This window comes from Camelus ferus, chromosome 7, assembly GCF_009834535.1.
Source record: "Camelus ferus isolate YT-003-E chromosome 7, BCGSAC_Cfer_1.0, whole genome shotgun sequence".
NCBI classification, from domain to species: Eukaryota; Metazoa; Chordata; class Mammalia; order Artiodactyla; family Camelidae; genus Camelus; species Camelus ferus.
This window is the reverse complement of record NC_045702.1, coordinates 66,055,471-66,078,708: the sequence shown is the minus strand read 5'-3', so window position 1 is coordinate 66,078,708 and position 23,238 is coordinate 66,055,471. Positions and strand designations below refer to the sequence as shown.

At 35.3% G+C, this 23,238-nt stretch overlaps 1 protein-coding gene across 7 annotated transcripts in view; it reads left to right on the top strand.

Moving 5' to 3' along the window:
- The first annotated feature begins 1,074 nt into the window (after positions 1-1,074).
- RUNDC3B (RUN domain containing 3B) overlaps positions 1,075-23,238 on the top strand; it is a 121,638-nt gene continuing 99,474 nt past the window's right edge. For 3 of the 7 annotated variants that reach the window (XM_032484063.1, XM_032484060.1, XM_032484058.1), the window contains exons 1-2: positions 1,082-1,629; positions 21,040-21,155. In XM_032484063.1, coding sequence (XP_032339954.1) covers positions 1,511-1,629; positions 21,040-21,155 — 235 coding nt within the window. In that variant the 5' untranslated portion in view covers positions 1,082-1,510. Of the gene's footprint in view, positions 1,630-21,039; positions 21,156-23,238 lie in introns of all 7 variants that reach the window. The other 4 variants (XM_032484061.1, XM_032484057.1, XM_032484059.1 and 1 more) reach the window with 4 other exon arrangements.

Below are 23,238 nucleotides of genomic sequence, written 5' to 3'. Positions count from 1 at the left end.
GAGGTGGAAGTTTAATGGATTTTGGAGCCCCCAGAACTGTAAAATTAGAGTAAAATCACGTCAAATGTGACTTCTAGTTAAATTTAATAAACATTTATTGAGAACCTGTTCTTTTCACAGCACCATGCTAGGCCCCGTAGGACTGGCAGTCAGTAAGGATATCACTCTAAATTCTGGGCATTGCTGCAGAGAGGTGTACGGGCAACCTAGGTGAGCGCCGGAGAACGCAGGCCCACCCCAGGACCTCCCCGCTGGTAAAGACGGAGGGGTGGAGAACCTCTGGAAGGTAGGCGCTAGGTTCCGAACACGCGCGACGAGGGTGCACTCCCTGCCTCTCTCAGGGCAGCAGCACCACCGGGCCAAGGCCCTACCTCCCAAAGGCTCATCTCCGTCCCACCCTCAATTCTGGGGGTCACTGCCCAGGACGGATGAAGGGCGCAAGGAGCAGAGTGTACCCTCGCACCGCGCTCATTCTTATAGGGGCGGTTAGTCCCGGCTGCAGGCCGTGCTGGGGGTAGGGCAGGAGCGACGTGGCGTCGAGGGTCAAGAATCCCACCACCAGACGCCCCAAGAGAGAGATTCTGCGGACACTCCCTCTTTGGGCTATTCGTAGCTGTCTGTCAGGCCCGGGGAGGGCGTTAGGACAAAAGGAACCCCGCTCCCTTCCTGGGAGTCAGGCCCTGGGTCTGATGGGGGAGCCGGCGCTGCTGCTTGCTTGGCGTTGTAGCTACGGATGCCACTTGAGAGTTGGCTTCCAGGAATAGGGTCAGCCGTTTGAGCCAGAGACTCCATCCGTGAGCTGGGCTCCGGGCAAGTGTCAGCAATCCTCCCAGGGCACTCCTGAGCCCCGCCTCCCACAATCCTCAGGCCAGCTGCGGCGGTGCTCAGCTGCGTGCCGACTGCCTGCGACACGCGGGCTGCGAGCGCGAGCCCGAGCCCGGCATCTTGACAGCTGCCCACGCGCCGGGGCGGGGCTCTAGCGCATTGCTTTAAAATTCCGCTCAACCAGCCCCGCCCCTCGCGGACCGAGATTGGCTCCAGGTGGGGCGGCGTCGGCCCCATAGGTGCAAGGGAGGGCGGGACTGCGCGCTAGAGGCTCGTGCCGCGGCTGGGGCCCGAGTGGCTGCCGAGTGCGGTGGTTGGGCGTGCGGGGCCGGCGGGCACGCGCGCGCGCGCGCGTGGCCGCCGAGGTCCGCGGGGAGTTAGGGGAGCGGCGGACGCCGACCCGCACGCGCCTCCTGGCAGCTGGCGGCGCGCGCGAGGGCGGGGGTGGTACGTGCGTTTGTGCGCGTGAGTGTGTGTGAGTGTGGAGCTCTTGTGCCGAGCTCCGGCCGTCAGTCTCCGGGTGCGAGTTCCCCGTCGTTTTCCACACCCTCTCTCCGTCCACGCTCCTTCTCTACGACCCTCCTGCGCCCCTACAGTCGCACGCCAACCAAGAGCCCAGGGAAGCAGGTGTGGAGGGGCGGGCGGGGTCGACACGAGACAAAAGGGGCGCGGGGGTCAGCCCGCCATGGCCTCCCGAAGCCTGGGGGGCCTGGGCGGGAGCCGCGGCGGGGGCGGCGGCAGCAAGAAGAGCCTGAGCGCCCGCAACGCCGCGGTGGAGAGGAGGAACCTGATCACGGTGTGCAGGTACGGCGCAGCTCGCCGCTGGGGGAGAGGGGAGGGGGCGGCCGGCGCCGCGGGCGGAGGGCTGGGGCGAGCCCCAGGGGCGCCCGCTATAGCCCCAGCCCCTGCCGCGCCGGGCGTGTTGGCGGCCGGGAGTGTCCTGAGAGGGGCAGGTCTGGGTACAGCCAAGGCCCAGGACTTTCCGTCAGTTTCAGTACTGGGAGCAGCTGAGGGTAGGGCTTGGGGCGGGGCCGGGGGAGGATTTGTTTTGAATGTGCAATCTAGTGTCTGAGTAAAAGAGGACAGGGAGGAAGAGCTCTTTCATTTGGTGCACGTTAAGCTGTCAGCCAGCTTTTAGTAAAGTAATCGTTACTGTGATTGTTTACAGTGTTGCTGCAAAATCGGACTGCATTTTGTTTCCGTTTTGGCTTATTTACATCTGTATTGTCATTTCGTGCCGCAAATATTGACTGCCTAGTAGATGCCAGCCGTGTGTGTGTGTGTGTGTGTGTGTGTGTGTGTGTGTGTGTGTGTGTGTGTTGTATACTAGTGCTGTTTCTGCTGTTGATATCAAGAGTGGGACTGTGGAGGTTGCCTAGTCAGTAATTGATTTCAAGGTCTGCCTTCCGTACATGTTTTCTACCAGTAATTGTAGGGTTCCCTTACTTTAGAAAATATAGAGACATAAAAGGAATAATTACATTCAGTCAACCTAGTATTCAGAAATAGCTGACTTGTAACATGCTGACATTGTATTTAAATCTCATTTCTGAGTATTAAAAAAAATTAAAGTCCTAAGCATACATTTCTCAGAAATTTCCTTGAACCATCAAGTTGTAGAATTACTTTGTTCCATTAACCCTCTCATAATCAGCCATCGAAAATCCTCTAAGAGTCAGGGAACGATGAAACCTTTTCCTCCTGTGCGATTTATATGGTTTTTTTTTTTCTTTTTCGTGTGTGAAAATGTGTCTAGCATCTTAAATGAAATATAAATATTTATACTAGGACTTAGATTCAGTAACTTTGATGAGTTGGGTTTTTTTTAACTTGAACCATCACAGATGTTTGCCCCTAGCAGGAAGACCTGCCTCACTGATTCTTTTGGGACTTTGAGTTATAAACAGTGAGATGTTAATATGGAATCTGTTTAATTTATCATTTGTGATCTCTAGGATGCAACCTTTTGAGGAAGATAGGTTGTATGAAATTTTTTTACATATAGGCAAATCTTTTTTTTTAAGTTAGGTAAATAATAAACAAGGCTGATTTTCTTAACTTTATTTTACATATATTAAAAGTAATTCCTTTTTTAAAGCAGATATTCTCAAGCAGGCTCCAACATACACAGTGCTTTTTGGGGTGATGCATTTCATAAAAGCCCCATAAGTGTTAAACTTTACAGGGCAGCGACCTTGTCTGCTTATTTCTTACTTAAGGCAGCTGACACTTTGTAAATATTTATTGAATGATTAAATTCAGTGGAGAGTACTATTCCTTTTGCATCTCCATTTTTGTCATGGCATCAGAGATTTCAGGAGAAGAAAGGGAATTGTATCTCAACCTAATTTAAATTACATTTTAAGTTATGTTTAAGAAATTTCAGTCACATCACACTGATTTGTGTGGACAGTTGTCTGGGCTAGCTGTGTTTTTTCTTTTTTTATGCCTAATTATTTTCTATTTTGAAGTGAGTGTAAGTGCTGTCTTTAGTTACAATATACACGTAAATTTAGTGTTGCAGCTAAAATAAATTTCAATTTCTGGCTTAGATTTCAACTTATGTATTTATTTATGTGGATGAATATTACTAAGGCTGTTCTTCATGTCCAAATAGTTGATGGTATGTATAAATTATTGTCCATGTCTAGTAATAGGATCTAATTGATAGGCTTTGTCTAAAAGGCTTTTACTTTTTGGGAAAAAGTAATTGTAGGCCATTTGGGTGATTTAAGTATCCCTGCCTCAAATTCTGCAAAATGAACAAATCAGTATTTGTGCATTTCTGTCACTTTTCCTTTTCAGAGTTACCAAACCCTGGGTATCTGACCCATGTCTGTTTAATGAATTTATTTTTTACTTTTTATATAAGCAGATCAGACATGGTTTGATAAGCTGGGAAGAAGCAGGTTTAGTGGAATTATAATTTAGTTCTAAGTTTACTTTGTCATTAATCTTGTGTCTTTTAACAAGCCATGCTACCTTCCTGTTTTCTAGTTTTCCCATCTGTAAAATAATCTTGGAATAGACCATTGGTAACCTTCAATGACAGTCCTAAAACTAATAATAGCCTTCAAGCAGAATGGATTCATGTTTGGTTTTGAATTTCTCCAAATAGGAGCAGGGTAATGGTAGACATATGTTTAATGGTAGCTAGGTGAGGCACATGCATTTTTCTCTGTAAACAAACACATCGTGAACTGTGTCTTCCATATTGTCTCTACTGATACTCTGAAAAAAATGGAACAGTATAGAAAACCAAACCAAAACAAACTCCCCCTACTCCTGACTATCATTCTAGTATATCTGTTAATACTTAGACAGTCATGCATTTCATTACCCCTTCAACCATTTAGGCATACTCTCGGTTTAGGCTTAAAACCTTTTTACGTGACTACATAATTCTTTAGATTTAAAACGCCATATACAAGAACAATATTGTTATAGTTTGAACTTTGAAAGTGAGTTACTTGGTTAGCTAGGATAGTCAGGCACTGAATTTAGGTTTGTTGTGATTGTGTATGCAGTTGTTTCATCAGTTTTTTTTTAAGTGAACATTTATATATTGTAGACTAAAAACACTTGGATGGTACATATCTCAGCAAATAAGTACTGTTTCATCGTATTTTTCACAGATTGTGGTGGAAAGAACTAGGTCATTCGAGGTCTCTAAATATTCCACTCTTGACTCCAAAATATTGATAGCCTGATTTTGGTTCTGTGTACCAACTAGTGTTTTCCCTGCATATTCTCTACCATTTAGAAAAATTAAGTTGTTGAAGTCCTCCAGTATTTTTTTAACTTGCATTTTTCATCTGTAGATAATCAGGTATTACTCATTTTTTTCTATCAATTATAAGCTTCATAGGTTATTGAGAAGCTCACATACTCCTTTGGTTTTAGTTGACAAGGAGAATTAAAATATAAATTCTTTTTCTATGGATTAACATTAGCTTTAAAATTTTTTTAAATATACATTTAAACATATATGCATAAACATTAAAAAAAATTGTTAAACTTTTAAACCAATACCTTAAGAGAAACTCCCCACACAGAGTCATAATTTTCCTGTCTTGTGAATGGGAAGAATTTAGGAGAGATTTAAGGAGAGGGTATGAGGAGCTAAGCACAGTGGAGACAAATGATGATTTTCAAATCAAAGTGCTTTTAATAATATGTACATAATTGTTCTTACTTTTCTAGGTCAAGATACTGTTTCCTAGCTTGAATGTTATTTCAAATAACAGTAGCACCGCATTTTTTCAGTATACATGGAGAATGAGATGCTCATGTTTTCCATGTATCTAATGTTTGAGTTAAGCTTAAAACTGCAGTGCTGTACAGATCAGTTACTGTGAAGTGTAGTCTTCCATATAACTGAAGCTTGTAATTTAAATGTTCAAATTTAAACTGCAGTAACAATACTTTAAACATTTTGAATGAATTGCTTTTTTAAAGGGATTATACATTTTCCTACCTTATTTTAAAAAGACTCTGCGCACTATAATATAATCCTTAATGATGACTTTGCTCTGGATCTGTTTCTGTGAATATGCCCTGTGCAGTGGCTGCCCTTGGCCACTCCTCAGGTACATAGAACTGTTTGCTACATGGCCCCAGAAAAGTGTGTGTTTGGAGTTCTTGGTCTGCTTTTGCAGTTGCTTTCTCTTCCTACCAAGCTAGCTGTTACTTCTTAAAACTCTGCTTGTTTCTGCCAGCTCTTTACTTTGTGTTTCTCATCCTGACTTGCTTATTATAATTGGTTGTGAACTAGGAAAGCAGATAAATAAATTTATCCTATGTTTAAAAAAAAAGTCACCAAGAGGCCTGAGTTAAGTGAGTGAGCTTTAGCATGCCAAACTTCTTAATATTCTGGTTGCTGAATAATCGGAAAAAAATTATCTATTCCTATGCTTGAATTAGGTGAATGAAACACAGATGTGTGAGATGTTACCAAATATTATTGATGATATAATCCTCTGAATAGCTTTGAATTCACTGACTTATTTTTCTTGTTACTATTTGTTGAGAATGCCTTATAAGACTGTTCATACCTTGCCTATGGTGATTATATTTTTGGCTAAAGCTCTTTTAGTCATGCTATATACATAGTAGAACTTTGGCTTGGGACTTTGATCAATTGCTTGCTTATACTGTATTGCTTTGGAGAAGGTTCAGTTACCATTTCTAAAGATTCTTGGAGCCCTAATAGTAGGTGTTCACAATGGAGGTAGGATGATGATCTTTTCAGTTACTAGTCGGAGGTAGGCTTCTCAGCATTCTCAGGGCACTGTCTCTTCCCCTAGGTAAACAGGGTTCCTATTCAAGTGACATAGATAATAGCTGTCCTCTACCAATTTACTAGAGGGTATTGGCTTAACTTCACTGCTGAATGGTAAATGTCAGAATGCAGTTGAGAGATACAGTATTCTGGAAGGAATATGTGAAGCTTATCCACTATTGTGTTGAGTCTTACAGGATTATAAAATATATCTCTGGGTCAGCCCAGATCACCAGAGAGCAGCTGGGTATGTAGAGACTGCAGTTCTCTGCATTCTCCTATCTTGTTTCTTTTGCCTTATGATAAATGAAGAGTCCATCAACCTAGATTGAGGGTCAGCATAAGAAGCAATCACAGAGCATCTTCTTGAAGTTGTTGTCAAGAACGTTGTTTATTATATCAGAAGGCGTCTTCCTTTTGTGAAAATTTTTACGAGAAATATTTTAGTGCCAAGAATTATATCTCTAGGCAGTTGATTTATTTATATCTACTACACACAAATGAATGTATAACTGACAATTTCTCTTTTTCTCATACAGCTGTTAGAAATCTTAGTATTAAATCTGTGGCCAACCTCTAAAACATATGTAGAACATCATAGTAGTGTGTTTAGCCTTATTTGTAGCTACACTTTGCTTCCATTTTTCATAGAAATTTCTATTGACTTATAATATGCATATAGAAAAGTGCACACAGCATGAGTGTATAGTGAATTCTTTTTGCAAAGAAGTCATGGCATTGTAACTATCACCCAGGTCAAGAAAAAGAACATTACCCAAAATAAATGAGATCACTGTCTCAAAAAGATATCTGTATCCCCATGTTCATTGCAGCATTATTTGCAATAGTCAAGACATGGAAGCAACCTAATTGATGAATGGATAAAGAAAATGTAGAATATATACACAATGGAGTATTTTTCAGCCATAAAAAATAAGGAAATCTTGCCACAACGTGTATAGACCTGACAGCATTATGCTAAGTGAAATAAATCGGACAGAGAAAGACAAATATCGAATGATCTCACTTATATGTGGAATTTTAAAACAAAAAATAAGCAAAAAATAAGCTCATAGATACAGAGAATAGATTGGTGGTTGCCAGAGGCAGGGGATGGAAGGTTAGCAAAAGGATGAAGGTGGTCAGAAGGTACAGACTGCCAGTTTTAAGATAAAGAAGTTCTGGGAATATAATAATAATGATAATGATAATGATAATAATAATAATAATAATAATAATAATAATAATAATAATAATAATAATAATAAAAAAACATTAACCAAATCCTCAGAAAGCTCTTCTTTGTCTTCTTTCATTTACTACCCCCCACTAAGGATGACCATTCTCTTAGCTTCCAACACTGTGGTTTAGTTTTTGCCTCTTTCTGAATTTGAAATGAATGGAATAATACAGTATGTATGTTTTTCCATTTATCTTCTTTTGCTCAACATTATGTTTTTGAGATTCATCCTTTTTGTTGCACATAGCTGTAGTTTGTTAATTTTCATTGCAGTATCTTCTTCCATTTTATGAAAATACCACAGTTTATCCATTCTACCCATTGAATATTTGAGTTGTTTTCACTTTTTGACTATTAGTGTTTGAATATTCATGACTGTGTATTTTGGTGGATGTATATGCATATTTCTGTCAGGAATATACCCAGGAGTTGAGTTTCTGGGTTATGGCACATATCTATTCAGCTTCAGTGGATACAGCAGTTTCCCAAAGGCATTGTCCCAGGCTGCATACTAGTGAGCAATGTACAGTTGACCCTTGAACAATATAGGGATTAGGGGTGCTGACCCTCGGTGCAATCAAAGATCTGCATATAACTTTACAGTGGGCCCTCTGTATCTGTGGTTCTGCATCCTAAAATTCAAGCAACTGCTGATCAGTAGTACTGTATTTAGTGAAAAAAATCTAAGTGTAAGTGGACCTGTGCAGTTCAAACCCGTGTTGCTCAAGGGTCAACTGTGTAAGAGTTCCAGTTGCCCTACCTCCTCACTAGCACTTGAAATTTTTCTGTCTTCATTTTACCTCTTCTGTATGTTTGATGGCGGATTTACATAGCTTATATTTCTCTGATGTCTGTTGAAGTTAAGCATTTTCCCGTAAGTCTTTTGGCCATTTGGAGATGCTCTTTTGTGAAGTGCCACTTCAAGTCATTTATCAACTGGGATGTCTGAATTTTTGTTTCTTTGATGTTTAGTTCTTTGTACATCTTATGCAGGTTTTTTGTTTTTTGCTCCATGTATGTAATGCAGATATCTTTTCCCATTTGGTGGCTTGATTTTTTATTCTCTGTAAACTGTGTTTTGGTGAGTAGAAGTTTGTAATCGTAAAGTAGTCCACACATTTCCTTCGTGGTTAGTGCTTATTGTGATGTGCTTAAGAAATTGGACTAATGCAAAGTGATGAAAATATTCTTCTGTTTTCTTCTAAAAGCTTTATTGTTGTGCTTTTTTACATCTATATCAACAGTACACTTGTAGTTTATTTTTGTTTATGCTGTGAAATATAGGAGTCAAGGTTAAATATTTTCCTTAGGGAAATCAGTTTGATTTTCATTTATTAAATGTATCATTTATTAAAAAGTATCATTTATTCAATGTTTCATTTATTAAAAAGACGATGTGTTCTCATGGGTGACTGGATCATTTGTGTGTCTGCTTCTGGACTCTCTCTTCCATTCCATTAGCCTATTTGTCCTTGAGCTAATATCATATTGGCTTGATAACTATAACTTTATAATATATTTGGTAATACAAGTTCTCTACTTTTATTGTTCAAGATTGTCTTGGCTATTCTTGGCCTTTGCAAACTAGATTTTAGAATCGGCTCATCAATTTCCATTAAAAATTTTGCTGTAATTTTTATTAAGATTGTACTTAACGTATAAATCAGTTTTGGGAAAGCTGCCATCTCTACAGTATTAAGACATGCAATCCATGAATATAATATGTCCCTTCTTGTATTTAACTGTTGTGAAATTTTTCTCAAAGATTTTTTGTAGTTTTGAATATATAGATAGACATCTCTTCTTAGGTTTGTTCTTCAATATTTGATATTGTTCCTATATTATTATAATAAATAACTTAAATTTTTTCATTTTCTTTCTTTTTTGCTAATATATAGACATAAAATTGACCTTTAAAAATATTGGTCTTGTAATCTAACAGTTTTACCAGATTTGCTTACTAATTCCAACAGCTATTTTGCAGGCTTTTGGGGTTTTTTTTTTTTTTTTTTTTGGTCATTCTCAGTATATACTCATGTCTTCTGCTTGTTTTATTTCTTCCCTTTTCAAACTTTATGCCTTTTCTTTCCTGTCTTACTGCACTGGCTAGGACCACAGTATTGCAGAAAACGTTAACAATTTTACCATTAAGTAGGATGTTTCCCTTAGGTTTTTCTTAATGCCCTTCTACTTCTAGATTGCTGAGAATTTTTATCATAAGTAGATACTGAGTACTATGTTATCAAATACTTTTTCTATCAAGGTAAACATATGATTTCTCTTTTTTCTTTTTATGTAGTGAATTACATTAATTGACTTTTTAATTCTAAACTACTCTGGAATTAAAAAAAAACTTAGTTGTGCTGTATTATCTTTTTTTACATATTTTTGCCTTTAGTGAGTTAATATTTTATTTGGAATTTTTACATGTTTGTTCATGGGAGTTATTTGTCTGTAACTGTTCTTTCTTATAGTGTCCTTGTCTAAATTTGTCATTAAGATTATCTGACCTTAAAAAAAAAAAGATTATCTGACCTTATGAAACAAGTTGGGAAAAGTTCTCTTATTCTGTTCTGTAGAAGAATTTATATACAATTAATATTATTTCTTTCTTAAACTTTTGAAATAATTCACCAGGGAAGAAATCTGAACTGCAAATTGTCTTTGTGGGAAGTCTTTTAGTAACAGATTCGATTTATATAATAGATACTGAAAAATTAAGATTTCCTGTTTCTTCTTGTATCAGTTTTAGCAAGTTCTTCAAGGAATACACCCATTTCATGTTATTAAATTTAAACTTAAATTTTTCTAAATATACTCTTCTTTAATTTAATTTTTTATTGAAGTGTAGTTTATTTACAATGTTAGTTTCAGGTGTACAGCAAAGCAATTTAGTTGTGTGTATATATTTTTCCTTCAGGTTCTTTTCCATTATAGCTTATTATGAGAAATTGAATATAGTTCCCTGTGCTGTACAGTAGGTCCTTGTTGTTTATCTATTTTATATCTTAATATCCTCTTTTAAAAATATTTTTATTTATTTATTATTGCATTATTTAATTATTTTATTTTGGCAGGGATAAGGCAATTAGGTTTTTTTATTTTTAGAGAAGGTACTGGGGATTGAAGTCAGGACCTCGGGCATGCTAAGCACACACTCTACCACTTGAGCTATACCCTCCCCCACCTTAATATCCTCTTAATATCTTTTTGTTGCTTAAAAATCTGAAGTTATTTTCTATTTTTCTCTCCTGATACTGCTAATCTCTGTTTTTCCCATTTTTTCCTTGCTAAGAGTGTGTAAATTTTATTAATATTTTCAGAGAACTAACCTTTGACTTTGTTAATTTCCTTTGTTTTACATTTGTTTCTTAATTCATTGATTTCTCTTTGGTCTTTATTGTTTCTTTCCTTCACTTTTTTAAAGTTCCTATTCTTTTTCTAGTTTCTTGAGATGAGAATTTAGATAATTGTTTTTCAGCCTTCTTTCCAACGTATGCGTTTTAAGACTGCAGATTCCCTTCTTTGACATTACTTTGGGATAGTAAACAAGATGTAAAATTTGTATCTTCATTGTTTATTACTTTAAAATGTTTTCCAATTTATGTTGGGATTTCTTCTTTGACTCATGGGTTTTTTTTTAACTCAGCTGAGGATTTCTGTTTTGAGTTATTGATTTCTGACTTAATTCCACTGTGCAGAAAATACTTGAAAAGATTTTAGTTCTGATTTTTTGTTTATGCTTGCTTTATGATGCACCATATGGTTAATTCTGATAAATATTCTGTGTGCACTTGAGAAGAATATTAACAGTCATCCCTATTTATCCACTGTTTCTACATCTACTGATATGGAAGGCCAGTGTAAGGGACTTGAGCATCCGTGGATTTTGGTATCCTCAGGGGTCTTGGAACCAATTCCCCACAGATATCAAGGGACTACTGTATTCTGTCATTGTTGATTACATGCTCTATATATGCCAATTAGATCTAGTATGTTGTGTTCATATCTTCTGTATCCTTCCTAGTTTTTTGTATGCTTAGTCTGATATTGATAGAGATGTGTTAAAATCTACCTCTGTGAGTATAGGTTTGTCGGTTTCTCCTTTTAGTTATGCCTTTTTTTTGCTATAAATATTTTGTTGCTCTATTACTAGCTGTGTGCAGATTAAGAATTGTGATCTCTTCCTAGTGGTTTGATTCCTTTGTTATCATGAAATGTCCTTCTTTACCTCTAATACTGTTCTTACCTTCTAAAGTCTATTTTTTCTGCTATTAACATAGTGAAAACAGTTTTTTAGTTAACATTTACATGATGTATCTTTTACCATTCTTTTTTTTGGTAATGTTATTGTTCTTTTTTATTGAAGTATAGTTGATTTACAACATTGTATTAATTTCTGGTGTACGGCATAGTGATTCACTTATACATATATATATGTATTTTTTCATATTCTTTCTCATTATAGGTTTTTACAAGCTACTGAATATAATTCCCTGTGCTATACTGTAGGACCTTGTTTATCTATTCTGTATATAGTAGTTTGTATCTGCTAATCCCAAACTCCTACTAATTTATCCCCCACTTTCCCCTTTGATAATGATAAGTTTTTTTTCTATGTCTGTGAGTCTGTTTCTGTTTGTAAATAAATTCATTTGTGTCATTTTTTTAAGATTTCACATGTAAGTGATATCATATGGTATTTGTCTTTCTCTCACTTATTCTACTTAATATGATAATCTCTAGGTACATCCATGTTGCTGCAAATGGCTTGATTTCATTCTTTTTCATGGCTGAGTAGTATTCTGTTGTATTTACATACCACATCTTCTTCATCCAGTCATCTATCAGCATACGTTTAGGTTGCTTACATACATGTAAATAGTGCTGCTATGAATATTGGAGTGCATGTATCTTTTTGAATTGGAGTTTCCTCTGGATATATCCCCAGGAGTGGGATTGCTAGATCATATGGTAAGTCCATTTTCAGTCTTATAAGGAATTTCCATACTGTTTTCCATAGTGGCTGCACCAAACTACATTCCCACCAGCAGGGTTCCTTTTCCTCCACACCTTCTCCAGCTTTCATCATTCTTAACTTTTAGTATTTCTGTGTCCTTAAATTTAAAGTGTTTCTTTAGGCAGGATAGAATTGGATTTTGCATTTTATCTAGTTTTTTATTTAGAGTATTTAGCCCATTTATATTTCATGTTATTACATTTGGGTGTATGGCTACTATTTTACTATTTGTTTTATGTTCACTTTTTCTCTTATCTTATTTTCTTATATATAAGTATTTTTTATTATTTCATTTATTCCTTATAGTTTTTCTTTCTATGAGCTTGTTGGTCATATATCCTTTTTCTTCTTCTATACAGTTGACTCTTGAACAATGTGCAAGTTAAGAGCGCTGACCTTCCACAAATCAGAAATCCATGCGTAACTTTGCAGTCCACCCTCCATATCTGCAATTCTACATCCTTGGATTGTACAGTACTGTAGTATTTATCTATGGGGAAAAAATCCACGTATAAGTGGACTTCTGCAGTTCAAACCTGTGTTGTTCAAGGGTCAACTGTTGATATATTGATTTCTATCCTTATGGCACTTACCCTTGATTTATTATGATTTAATGCAATTTTAACTTTTACAACTTCTCTAATAATGTTAGAACCATTTATCCCCCCTCATCCTAAGACATACTTTTAAAATCTACATACATTTTAAATTCTGCAAGATTATTTTGTTACTATATTTTATACTTGATATTCAGGCAATATACGTTTGTATTTTTGTTTTCCATTGTTCTTCCATCAGTTTTGGAAACATTTTGGCTGTTATCTTCTTAACATTGCAATTATATGTGTGTTAAACGTTACCAGGCCCCACTTGACTCATGTTCTTTCCTGTATTTTCTATTCTCATTTCCTCTCTGTGCTTCACTTTATGTATTTTATATTGACTTCTTTTTCCATTCATTAATCATGTCTTCTGTTGTGCCTCATCTGTTGTTTATCCCAGCAAATGAGTTTTCAATTTCAGATAGTTCTAGAATTTCTATTTGATTCTTTTTTTTAAAGACTCTAATCCTCTGATAAAAATACCTACCTTTTCATCTGTATTCATCTTTTCCTCTATTCTCAAGAACATATTAATCATACTTATTTTAAAATTCTTATCAGTGATCTAGAATATTGGATCATCTTTACATCTGTTTTTATTGTCTGTTTTCTCTCTCCTTCTATCATTTTGTCATACAGTGTTACCTTTTGGCATGTCTAGAATTTTTTAACTGAATGCCTGAAGTATGTATTAAAATTTTTCTTTAGCACTTCTGTTGTTCTTTCAGTATTTTTACACTTACCCTTTTGTCCATCATTATGTATCCAGAGTATTCATTAGAACTTAACATATAGTAGAAAGAGACCACCATGGAGCATATAGATGGAATATACCACCCAATTTGAGGAAAACATGGCCAAGAGCATACTAGTGCCCATGACTAATAGTACAGAATAGTGCTCTCTTTCCCTTACTAATGTTATCTTCCTGTGGAAGATTGTGTGGTGACTGATCACCTTCATCCAGTCAGGGATTATGCTGAATCCAGGCTGGACTTTAGCGCTGTTAAGTCTTGGTCAGGTTTTAGTTTGCCCTGGCCTTTCAGGATTTTCTACCTAGGTTTTATCTCTTTTCCAGTACCCTTTCTTTGGTAGTCCTGAACTATTATTTTGTGTTCTGAAACTACAAAATGCTTTATTCTGTTTTTCAAGATTAGGGTTTTAGTTTCCTGATGGAGAGAAAGTCGTACTGTGTTTGAGGCCTTTACAAGTCTGCTTCAAAAGCTTTCCTAGTTTATCTGTTCCCCACTAACAGCTTTTTGTAGGTGCAGACTCTGCCAGCACTCAAAACTGGCAGATACTCCTGGGTAAAAGAAAAGCAATCAGCTTTTTTGAGCTTCCCCCTTTTCTGGAGTCTTAGCTTTTCTAATTCTCATTGTTTCATCAACTCTCTGCAGCCTTCAAACATATGATATCTGTACTCCTCCTCTCCCCCCAGTTTTTCTAGTTGTACTCTGTGAGAACACTGGTCTACTGGAAAGGGAATGTGTGCTAACGTTTAGTAATTTTTGAATAAGTCAACTCTGTGTTAAATACTTTATGTATGCCAACTCCTTTAATCTTCACAATAATTAGGTAATTGATTGCTGAGGACAGTGTGGTTCATAGAAGTGAAGGGTCTTGACAAGGAATGGGTAATAGCAGAGCCTGGTGTGAATCCAGGGCTGTTGGATATCAGAGCCCCTGTTCTGCCTATTGCTGTACTGCTGTTACCTAGTTTACTAGATAGCTTCCCTATGATAAGATATATTCCTTCAATGTTTTTATTTGTCATCGAATAAAGAACAATTGAACTCCAGAGGTATATGTGACCTAAGTGTACAGTTAAAGTGTTCCTTATTAACATCATCCAAATTGGGAGTTCTTTCATATAATAAGTCAAATGAGTTATTTTAAGATGGGACATTTTCTTGGTTTGGTAACTTTCCAATTTTAGATAATTTTTAAAAATTTTCTTCCCTTTTTTTAAGATAGTGTGTCAATGTTAATTTTTATGTTGTGCAATCTGCTGTTATCTGTCTGTTTATATAGTAATAAAAGATGTTAATAATATAGTAGCTCAGCCTTAAGGTGCCTAGATTAACAATTCTCTTTTAAAAGAAATTTTGATGATACAGGTGGGAAAAATATTTTAAAATATACTTCTACCTATTTCCTTTTAATTTTTACATTGAGCAAAATTAAAAAAAAATGATGAACACTATGGTAGAAGAGTCTTTTGAGTTTCAGGGCACATATTCCAGAGAAGATAGAACTTTTTTTCCTGTGTTCCAATAAAAGTTTATTTATAGAATCAGGCAAGTGAATGGATTTGTCCTGCGGACAGTAGTCTACAGACTCTTGCTACGTGCATATATTTTTTTTCTACTTATAGAAGAGTTTAAATTATAGAAAAAATAAAAGAGAAAGTGTACATAATGGCTGGGAATTCTTAACTTGTGTAAAACTTGAAAAAATAAGGCAAATTGCTAATTCAAAAAGATTTTGGGAGTTTCTGGTGTAAAATGTAACAAAAGAAATAGCCCTTCCAATCAACAGATACCTGGATACTGTCCTCATTTTCATCTGTAGATACATTTTACATTTCATTTGAAAGGGGATTGTATCATATCTCTCGGCAGTGTCTCCTTGTTGATTATTGATGGTGGGTATTAATGGCAGAGTATAGTTACCCTACCCCTTTGGTAGAGACTACTAACAATGATAATATAAGAAATCTCGTAAATTTGGTATGAAATAGTGGAAAGAATTCTCATAATTTGGACACTTATGTTCTATTTAAAAATATCACTCTTCTGAAGGATTATAACTTTTCTGAACCCTTGAAATGTGATGATTATTGTTACTTTTATGTACTGTAGTTATCTTCAGGTATAATTCCATGTAAAGGGACATAACGGTATAGATGAAATCTTTTGTGAAATTAATTTTTTTGTGAAGTATATTTGGTACATGGTTAACATTATATAAGCTTGTTATAAAGATATGGGAGTACATTTCTTTTCTACTTGATTGCACTGTATATATATGAATATGTATGTGTATATTACTAATGCAAGGCCTTAAATATTAAAGTGCATTTCCATTTTTAAAATACTTTCTTTCCAATAAAGAGTGTAGATATGTAACAAAGTAATCTTATTTTTTACTTTGTTGTCACATTTTTTTGCTTCTTAATTCTTTTTAGTTACAATTATATTACCAACCTATGAACTATGGAAGGAATTAATTTAATGGATATAATGAGGATTTTTTAAAATATAGTTTTGGTAACCATCTCGTCTTTCTTGGTATGTTGCTAAAGGAAAAGAGGTAGTTCCTGCTTTCTTAAGTATGAAGGTTTTAGTTGCAATCATTCTTTCTTAATTCTAACCGAACAGAACTTCTCTTTGGAAATTTGAGTCCTTTAGAAAATTGAAGGTGGGAAAGAGAATCTTTTAAGACAGAGACATTTGAAAAACCTCACATAATTAAAAGACCATTTTATGTAAATTTTTGACTTTTTAATTCTTATGTAAAAGCTGTTACTTAGACTTGATTTGATATTTTTAGACATTCATCAAATTGTCATTGCATTATTTTAAAATCAGTCCTCTTTAGGAAATAGATGACTAATATTAATGTCATTATCAGGAAATAGCTCAGCATCTGTGTGATATTTTTCAGATGTATTGAAATTCTTTTTACAGGTTTGGTTTTCATAGCATGTCTTAAGTGTTATGGAGGAAAAGATTCTCATTATTCTGGCATAATGGAGCTAGCCACGTGATTCTAGAGAAGTAATGTTGAGTGGGAGGAGTTGGCTAGCTAGAAGTAAAACATAGACTCCAAAGAACTAATTTGCTTTCTGAAGTTTTGTTTTGTGTTGGTAGGAGGAAAGCAGGCTATAAATGATGAAGCAATGCTGGGAAAAATTATTTTTCTTCATTACTAATCTTATTATAATAGAAATTATTTTAAATGCTTCTTGCCCTTAAAATAGCTTCATGCTTGGAAATAACAGAAATTGTGTCTAATGATATGCTTTGGGATATTTGTGCTTTGCTTTTGTTTTAGTTTTTAGTAAGAAACTAATCTGACTAAAAGTAAAAGTCATAACAGTGCTCTGAGATTCACCATTTTAGGCTTTCATCATGCAAATAGTTTCTTCCATAGGAGACAGTTGGCTGATAACATGAGACAAAAAAATTTTTATCAACTACTGATTGATCCGCATATGGCTCTTGATGCTACAAAAATGTGTTACTCTCCATGGCTTTTTCTTCCCATTTGCAAAATACAATAGGTAATGTTGTATTATTCCTGGAGGACAGTAGTGACTAAAATCTTATTAGACTATATTACAGGTGGAAATTGAGTTCTAATCTAGCTCTTTTTGATGAAATAAGCACGTACTATTTTTATATTTAAATATAATTTTCAGTTGCTTTCACCAATGTGCATTACTGTCCTAATCTTTTAAAAGGGTAGATTACTCATTTACCTTGCGTATGATTGCAGAGTTAGATTTCCTATTCCCTTCTATCTATTAAAGATTAGAGAGAAACATTCAAACGTTTGAAAGTTTCCTTCTGTTTAGGTCAAAGGTGGAGGTGATGACTGTGTGTATGGTTTTTGTTTATTCATTTGAGGAGCACTTCCCAGTTCATTCTCTTACTGAATAAGAACATTATACTTATCTATTTTTATGAAAAGTTTGCTGAAGATTGGCAGCACTTTTCTTGTGTATTGTCGATGAAAAGGATATATGAAACAACAATGAGTTTTCAAGTCCCTCTTTAATCTGGTTTTGGTCTACCTTCTTTTTATTTCTATTCATTTACTCATGTATTACATCTAGTATTTATCTATCTTGACTGTAAGATATAAGAGACCAAATTCATTAGTGTTACTTCTTACGTGTTCTTTTTTTCCTCTCTCTCTTTACATAATGACTTCCATGGAACTCCAGTTGCTGTTGTAGATAATACTACATAGCTGAACATTAATCTATCTCAGCCTTTCCTAGAGTTATTCATCTGAACCAAAGAAGATGAAAAATTATTTGAGTAACTTTTCTCTATGATGTATAAGTAGTACCATTCTAGTTGCACTGTTAATTTCATTACATACAAGGAATGCCTTAGAGTAGTGGTTCCTTTTGTGCTCTTGTGCTCAGACCCTTTTTGAGGTCTGAAATGTCAAAATTATTTTTTAACAAGCTTAAGATATTATTTGCTTTTTTGTTCCCATTAAAAAAAAATGTACAGTAGCGTTTTCCAGAGGCTGCATGGTGTGCGATATTAGATATTGAGTGCAGAAACAGGTATGAGAATCTAGTTATTTTCTGTTGAACACAACATTAAAGATATTTGCACAGATGCAAAATAATGCTATTGCCACTTTTTGTTTTGGAAAATATAGTTTTAATAAAATATTTATACTAACATGTGATGGGTTTATTCTGTTTAAAATTAATCAGTATGGCATTCCTCACTTTGCACAGTTCCAATATGCACTAATTTTAGTTACCACAATGTAGTTAATACTGGTCCCACAACAACACAGTTATAATTTGACTACGACTGTATTCTGTGAGTAACTGCATGAACTAAAACTTTGCTGCTAGTTCTTTAGTCCACGGACCACTGTGTAAATAACAGATGCACATCATGATTAGTGACCAGTCACACCACTTCTTTCAAAAGTCTGTCTAGCATTGGTCACTATGCGTCTGTTACACAGAAATCAAAACCTGTAGTTGTGTTGCTTCCTTGTCTCTGGGTTGTAAACCGATGTGTTGTTTTACAAAAATGCATGATTGAAAGAGTAAATTGGCCAACAGAGACAAAACTGTGGCAAAGAAACAGAAAGTGGTAATGCTGAAAGTGAAATTGGAATGAAACAAAAGTGGAATCCTAGAATAAACAGTTGATTGTGGAGATGTTGACACTGGTGCTGTTCAGGAGAGTTGAGATATTCTGCCAGAAGAACTTACTGAAGGTGAACATATTGATATAAATGACCAAAGTGGTTGTGACAGAAAGGATGAAGGTGTCCCAGAGGCAGTGATGCTGGCAAATCACTTCACGTTCTAGAGCCTGTCAGAGATTTTCACCACTTTGAAACGGCACAGGATAAAATGTTGGAGATGGATCCAAATTTAGAATATGACAATTTGCCAAGGCATAGAAAACTTGCTCATGCATTTTTGTCTTATATAATGAGAAAAGAAAGCAAGCACTGTTTAAACCACTCTTGACAGGTTTTTTTTACAAAGACACTGTAATTCTCAGTATTGCTAATGTTTTAAATTACAGTGTTGCTAAATAAGTATGTTTGATTTTTTTTTCCATTTTCTTATGAATTATAACTGGCAGTGAGAGTTTTTAATGTTTTGACAAAAATTTGTAAATGGCACAAAATAATTGTAATTCTTTCCATTGATTGTTAAGATCACTCTGCATGGTTTCAGCTTGCATGGTCATTTTTATGGTCCCGCTTGACTGTGCAAAGGGAGGACTGTCTCTATTTTAAACATTTCTCAGTTCTAATATAGTAAGTGTTGATAGATACCACTCGTCTAAACAAATCTCTTTATATTTCTCTTTATACTTGTCTCCTGTATCTTTGGCCCTGATTGAATAATCATTGCCAGTAAGCCTAAAACCTAAGGAACAGTTTGTGCTCCTTTATCTCCCTCATAGTTTGCATTTCTAATTATTTAACAGCCACATCGTTACCCCTTCTCTTCATACCTTTGTGATTCTGTCTTTACTCAGGCGCTCATCTATTGGCCTTGTGGGTTATGAGTATAAAGGGGTGGTCTGACTATAGAGGGACAGCATGAGGGAGTTGCTAGGGGCAGCAGCACTGTTCTATATCCTGATTTTGACCCTGGTTACATGAATGTATACATGTTAAAAGTCATAAACTAATGAACTTATTTACAAAACAGAAAGATAACAGACATAGAAAACAAACTCACGGTTACCAAAGGGAAGGGCAGGAGAGGGATAAATTAGGAGTTTGGGACTAGCAGCTAGAAACTGCTATATATAAAATAGGGAAACAACAAAATCTTCATGTATAGTACATAGAGCTACATTCAGTATCTTGTTACAACCTGCAATGAAAAGGAGTGTGAAAAAGAATCTATATATGTATAACTGAATCACTATGCTGTACACCAGAAACTAACACAACATTGTAAATCAACTAGACTGCAATTTGAAAAAATTACAAACTTTTTTTGTCTTGCTGTGACATTAGCCTTTAAATGTTTCTTTGCCACTCCCACAAAATCAGTCTTACAAATAAATCAACAAGTACTTAAGAGAGTCCATTGTTCATGGCATTGCCCTGTGTGCAGAGGAAAATGTAAACATTCAGAAGATATGTTCCTGCCCTGGAGGAATTTATATTCTAATAAGATAGAGATAGACAATACAAATAGTAACAGTAAGATAAGTTGTAATCATCCTTAAGGGAGATACAAACGAAGTGCTAGTTTGTGCTAGGAACATGTAGGAGGATAGTCCTTCATTGAAGACATAGCATTTGAGCTGAGTTTTGGAAAACGCAGATTATTGGCAGTCAAAAACAGAGACAAAGGACATTCATAAGAGAAAAAATATCGCACACTTTACAGAATTATAACTCTTCCTATTTTAGCTCATGAGAACTTTGAATCCACACTTAATGAATACTCACATCCTATTTTATTCAATTTTGTGCTCCAAAATTCTTAAAAGCATTTTGGTGTGATGTTCAAATCTCGTACTAGTAGTATTATGGCTTTGTACTTAATAATTTAGGTCATTTTTTGATTCTGCTTTTAATGGCTCTGTGGACAGTAAACCATTCCTAAGACTTAATGTAGTCAACAGATATTAATATGTAAGTGAAAAGCCTGATATTTCTTTAAAATTTTCTATTTACAGACTGAATTTGAGTAAATGGAGTTTTCAGAATATATAATCTTATAAAGTATGTCTGTAACATCTCCCCAAATTGCTTTCTTCCAGTTTTTCCAATTTAGGTGAGTGAATCAAGTCTTTTTAAAAGCAGTAATCTTTTTTTTTTCCTATAGGTTTTCTGTGAAGACCCTGATTGATCGGTCCTGCTTTGAGACCATTGATGATTCTTCTCCTGAATTTAACAATTTTGCAGCTATTTTGGAGCAGATTCTAAGTCACCGGCTAAAAGGTAACAACGCTAATATATTATTTATTCTCCCAACATCTCTCTTATTAACAAGTTTGAAATTTTAAAAGCCATACAGTCTGGTATATACATACAGCAGCCACGCAGCATCTTGAGAAACATAAAACTGATTTTAGAATGCCTAATCTTTTGACTTTTGTCCCTGATAAAGAATCTCTATTCTTGATTTATACCCGTTTCCAGGATGCATAAAAAATATTGAGTATATTAATTGCTGCATGTAAGAAGCAGAATCACTTTCTACATGTAAATTAAAATAAAAGCTCAAGTTAAAAGGTAGCTTATTTCCAAAGATTACTAGATGGTATTTTAATAAATTTACAAAGAAGCATCCAGGCATTAAGTTTGTTTGGTTAATCTTTTCTTCATTAAACTCGGAATCTTTGAAAAATTTTTAGCAATAAGTAGGTTAAAAAGAGCTATGTAATGGAGATGCTGGACTTTGGTTTTTTAAAAAATAAATCAGTAAATATATTTATGTCAGAAACAAATCTTTTAAGATTTAACAATAAGATAGGAGCTGTGTTCTCTCAGAATTACAAAGTATTTTAAAATTAAAAGTATCTATCTGTAAAATATTGCTGAATATCAAGAAATATTATGTAGTAGGAATCTTAGTAATAATAAATAATAACTTTATCACATTAATTCCATTATCTAGTTTTCCTGAAGGAAACTTGGTCGTTAGAAGTTTTAACTTAAGTTTTTATTATCTTTACAATCTTTATGGTATGGTAGTTTCAAATAAGTAATCTGCTTTGGTAATATAATTTATGAGAATCAAATTTAATCTGAAGGGTAATTCTATCCTGTGTTTTTTCTATGCCAAAAGCATCAAGTTTTACTGTAATTGTTCAGATCAGTTGAACAATCCTGTGGACTTACAACAAACAGTTGAAACTAAATAGGGTAACAAAATTTGAAGTCTTTCAGCCCTAAGCAGTTTAAAATCGGATCCATAAAATTTTCTGTTAAAAGTTGGTTACTCTGTGTTTAAAAGGGTTGTTTATTTATTTTTCTTATTTTTGCTGTTCTGTATTTTCTAAATTTTCTGCCATTAATATGTGACCTTTCATAAGAGAATAAATTTTATGAAAACACAGGGTCTAAAAGTATTTTGAAATATTGTCATGGTTACAATATTGTGTAGTGATCATATTTTAAAATTTTATACATTTATAAATAATACTTTACTTTAAAACACATGTAATATGGTAGAGCTTGATATATTTTAATGTTCACAAGTGTTTTATCACAGGGCCTCAATTCCCTTGATGTGGGATACCATTTGGCATATAATTCACTCACAAAATATGTGAACAACTACAACAGCTGTAAACAACTAAAACAATTAGACCATGTTGATATAGCCTTGCTGAGTGATGGGATAGACTCACTGCCATAAGTGGACCCCTCCTGCATGCCTGTCTGCCATCTTCTGAGTCATGCCTCAGCAAAATGTCGATCATAGACCTCTAGGCTTACTTCACCATGAATGTTATTCCTGAGAAGCCAGTGAACTACTGCATTGAAAATAGAATCTCTAGTTGATTTATAGATCAGAATTCCTCTAGTATGACAGACCCCATAAGAAAGATGATTCAGTGAGATTTATGTGAATTTTTTAAGGTAGGTAAGATTAATAATTAATAATAATGTGCTTTTAGAAAAAGTTTCTATAGGTCAGCTATTATGGTCACTGTTATTAGTATAGGTATGAATCATGAGATGATCTATAACTTTCAAAATCAGGTAGTTTATTAAAGATTCAAGTGTCTAGAAACATTCACATAGTATTTTCCATTTTTTGGTATTCTAATATGCAATGAATTGCTTTTACTTTTAGAGAAGTTATGTAGTTATTTTGCTAGTACAGTGTGTTCACTTAAAATTTATTTAACAATTTTTCTAATGTTTTTCTTGATAAAAGTACACTTTTAAAATATGCAAATTCATGGGTTTATAAGATTTACTTTTCTCCAGCTACTTTTTATGTTTGGAAGAAAAGGGCTTTTAGTTCATCAGTTTTTTTTAGAGAAAGATACAATTCACCCCCAGGCACAAA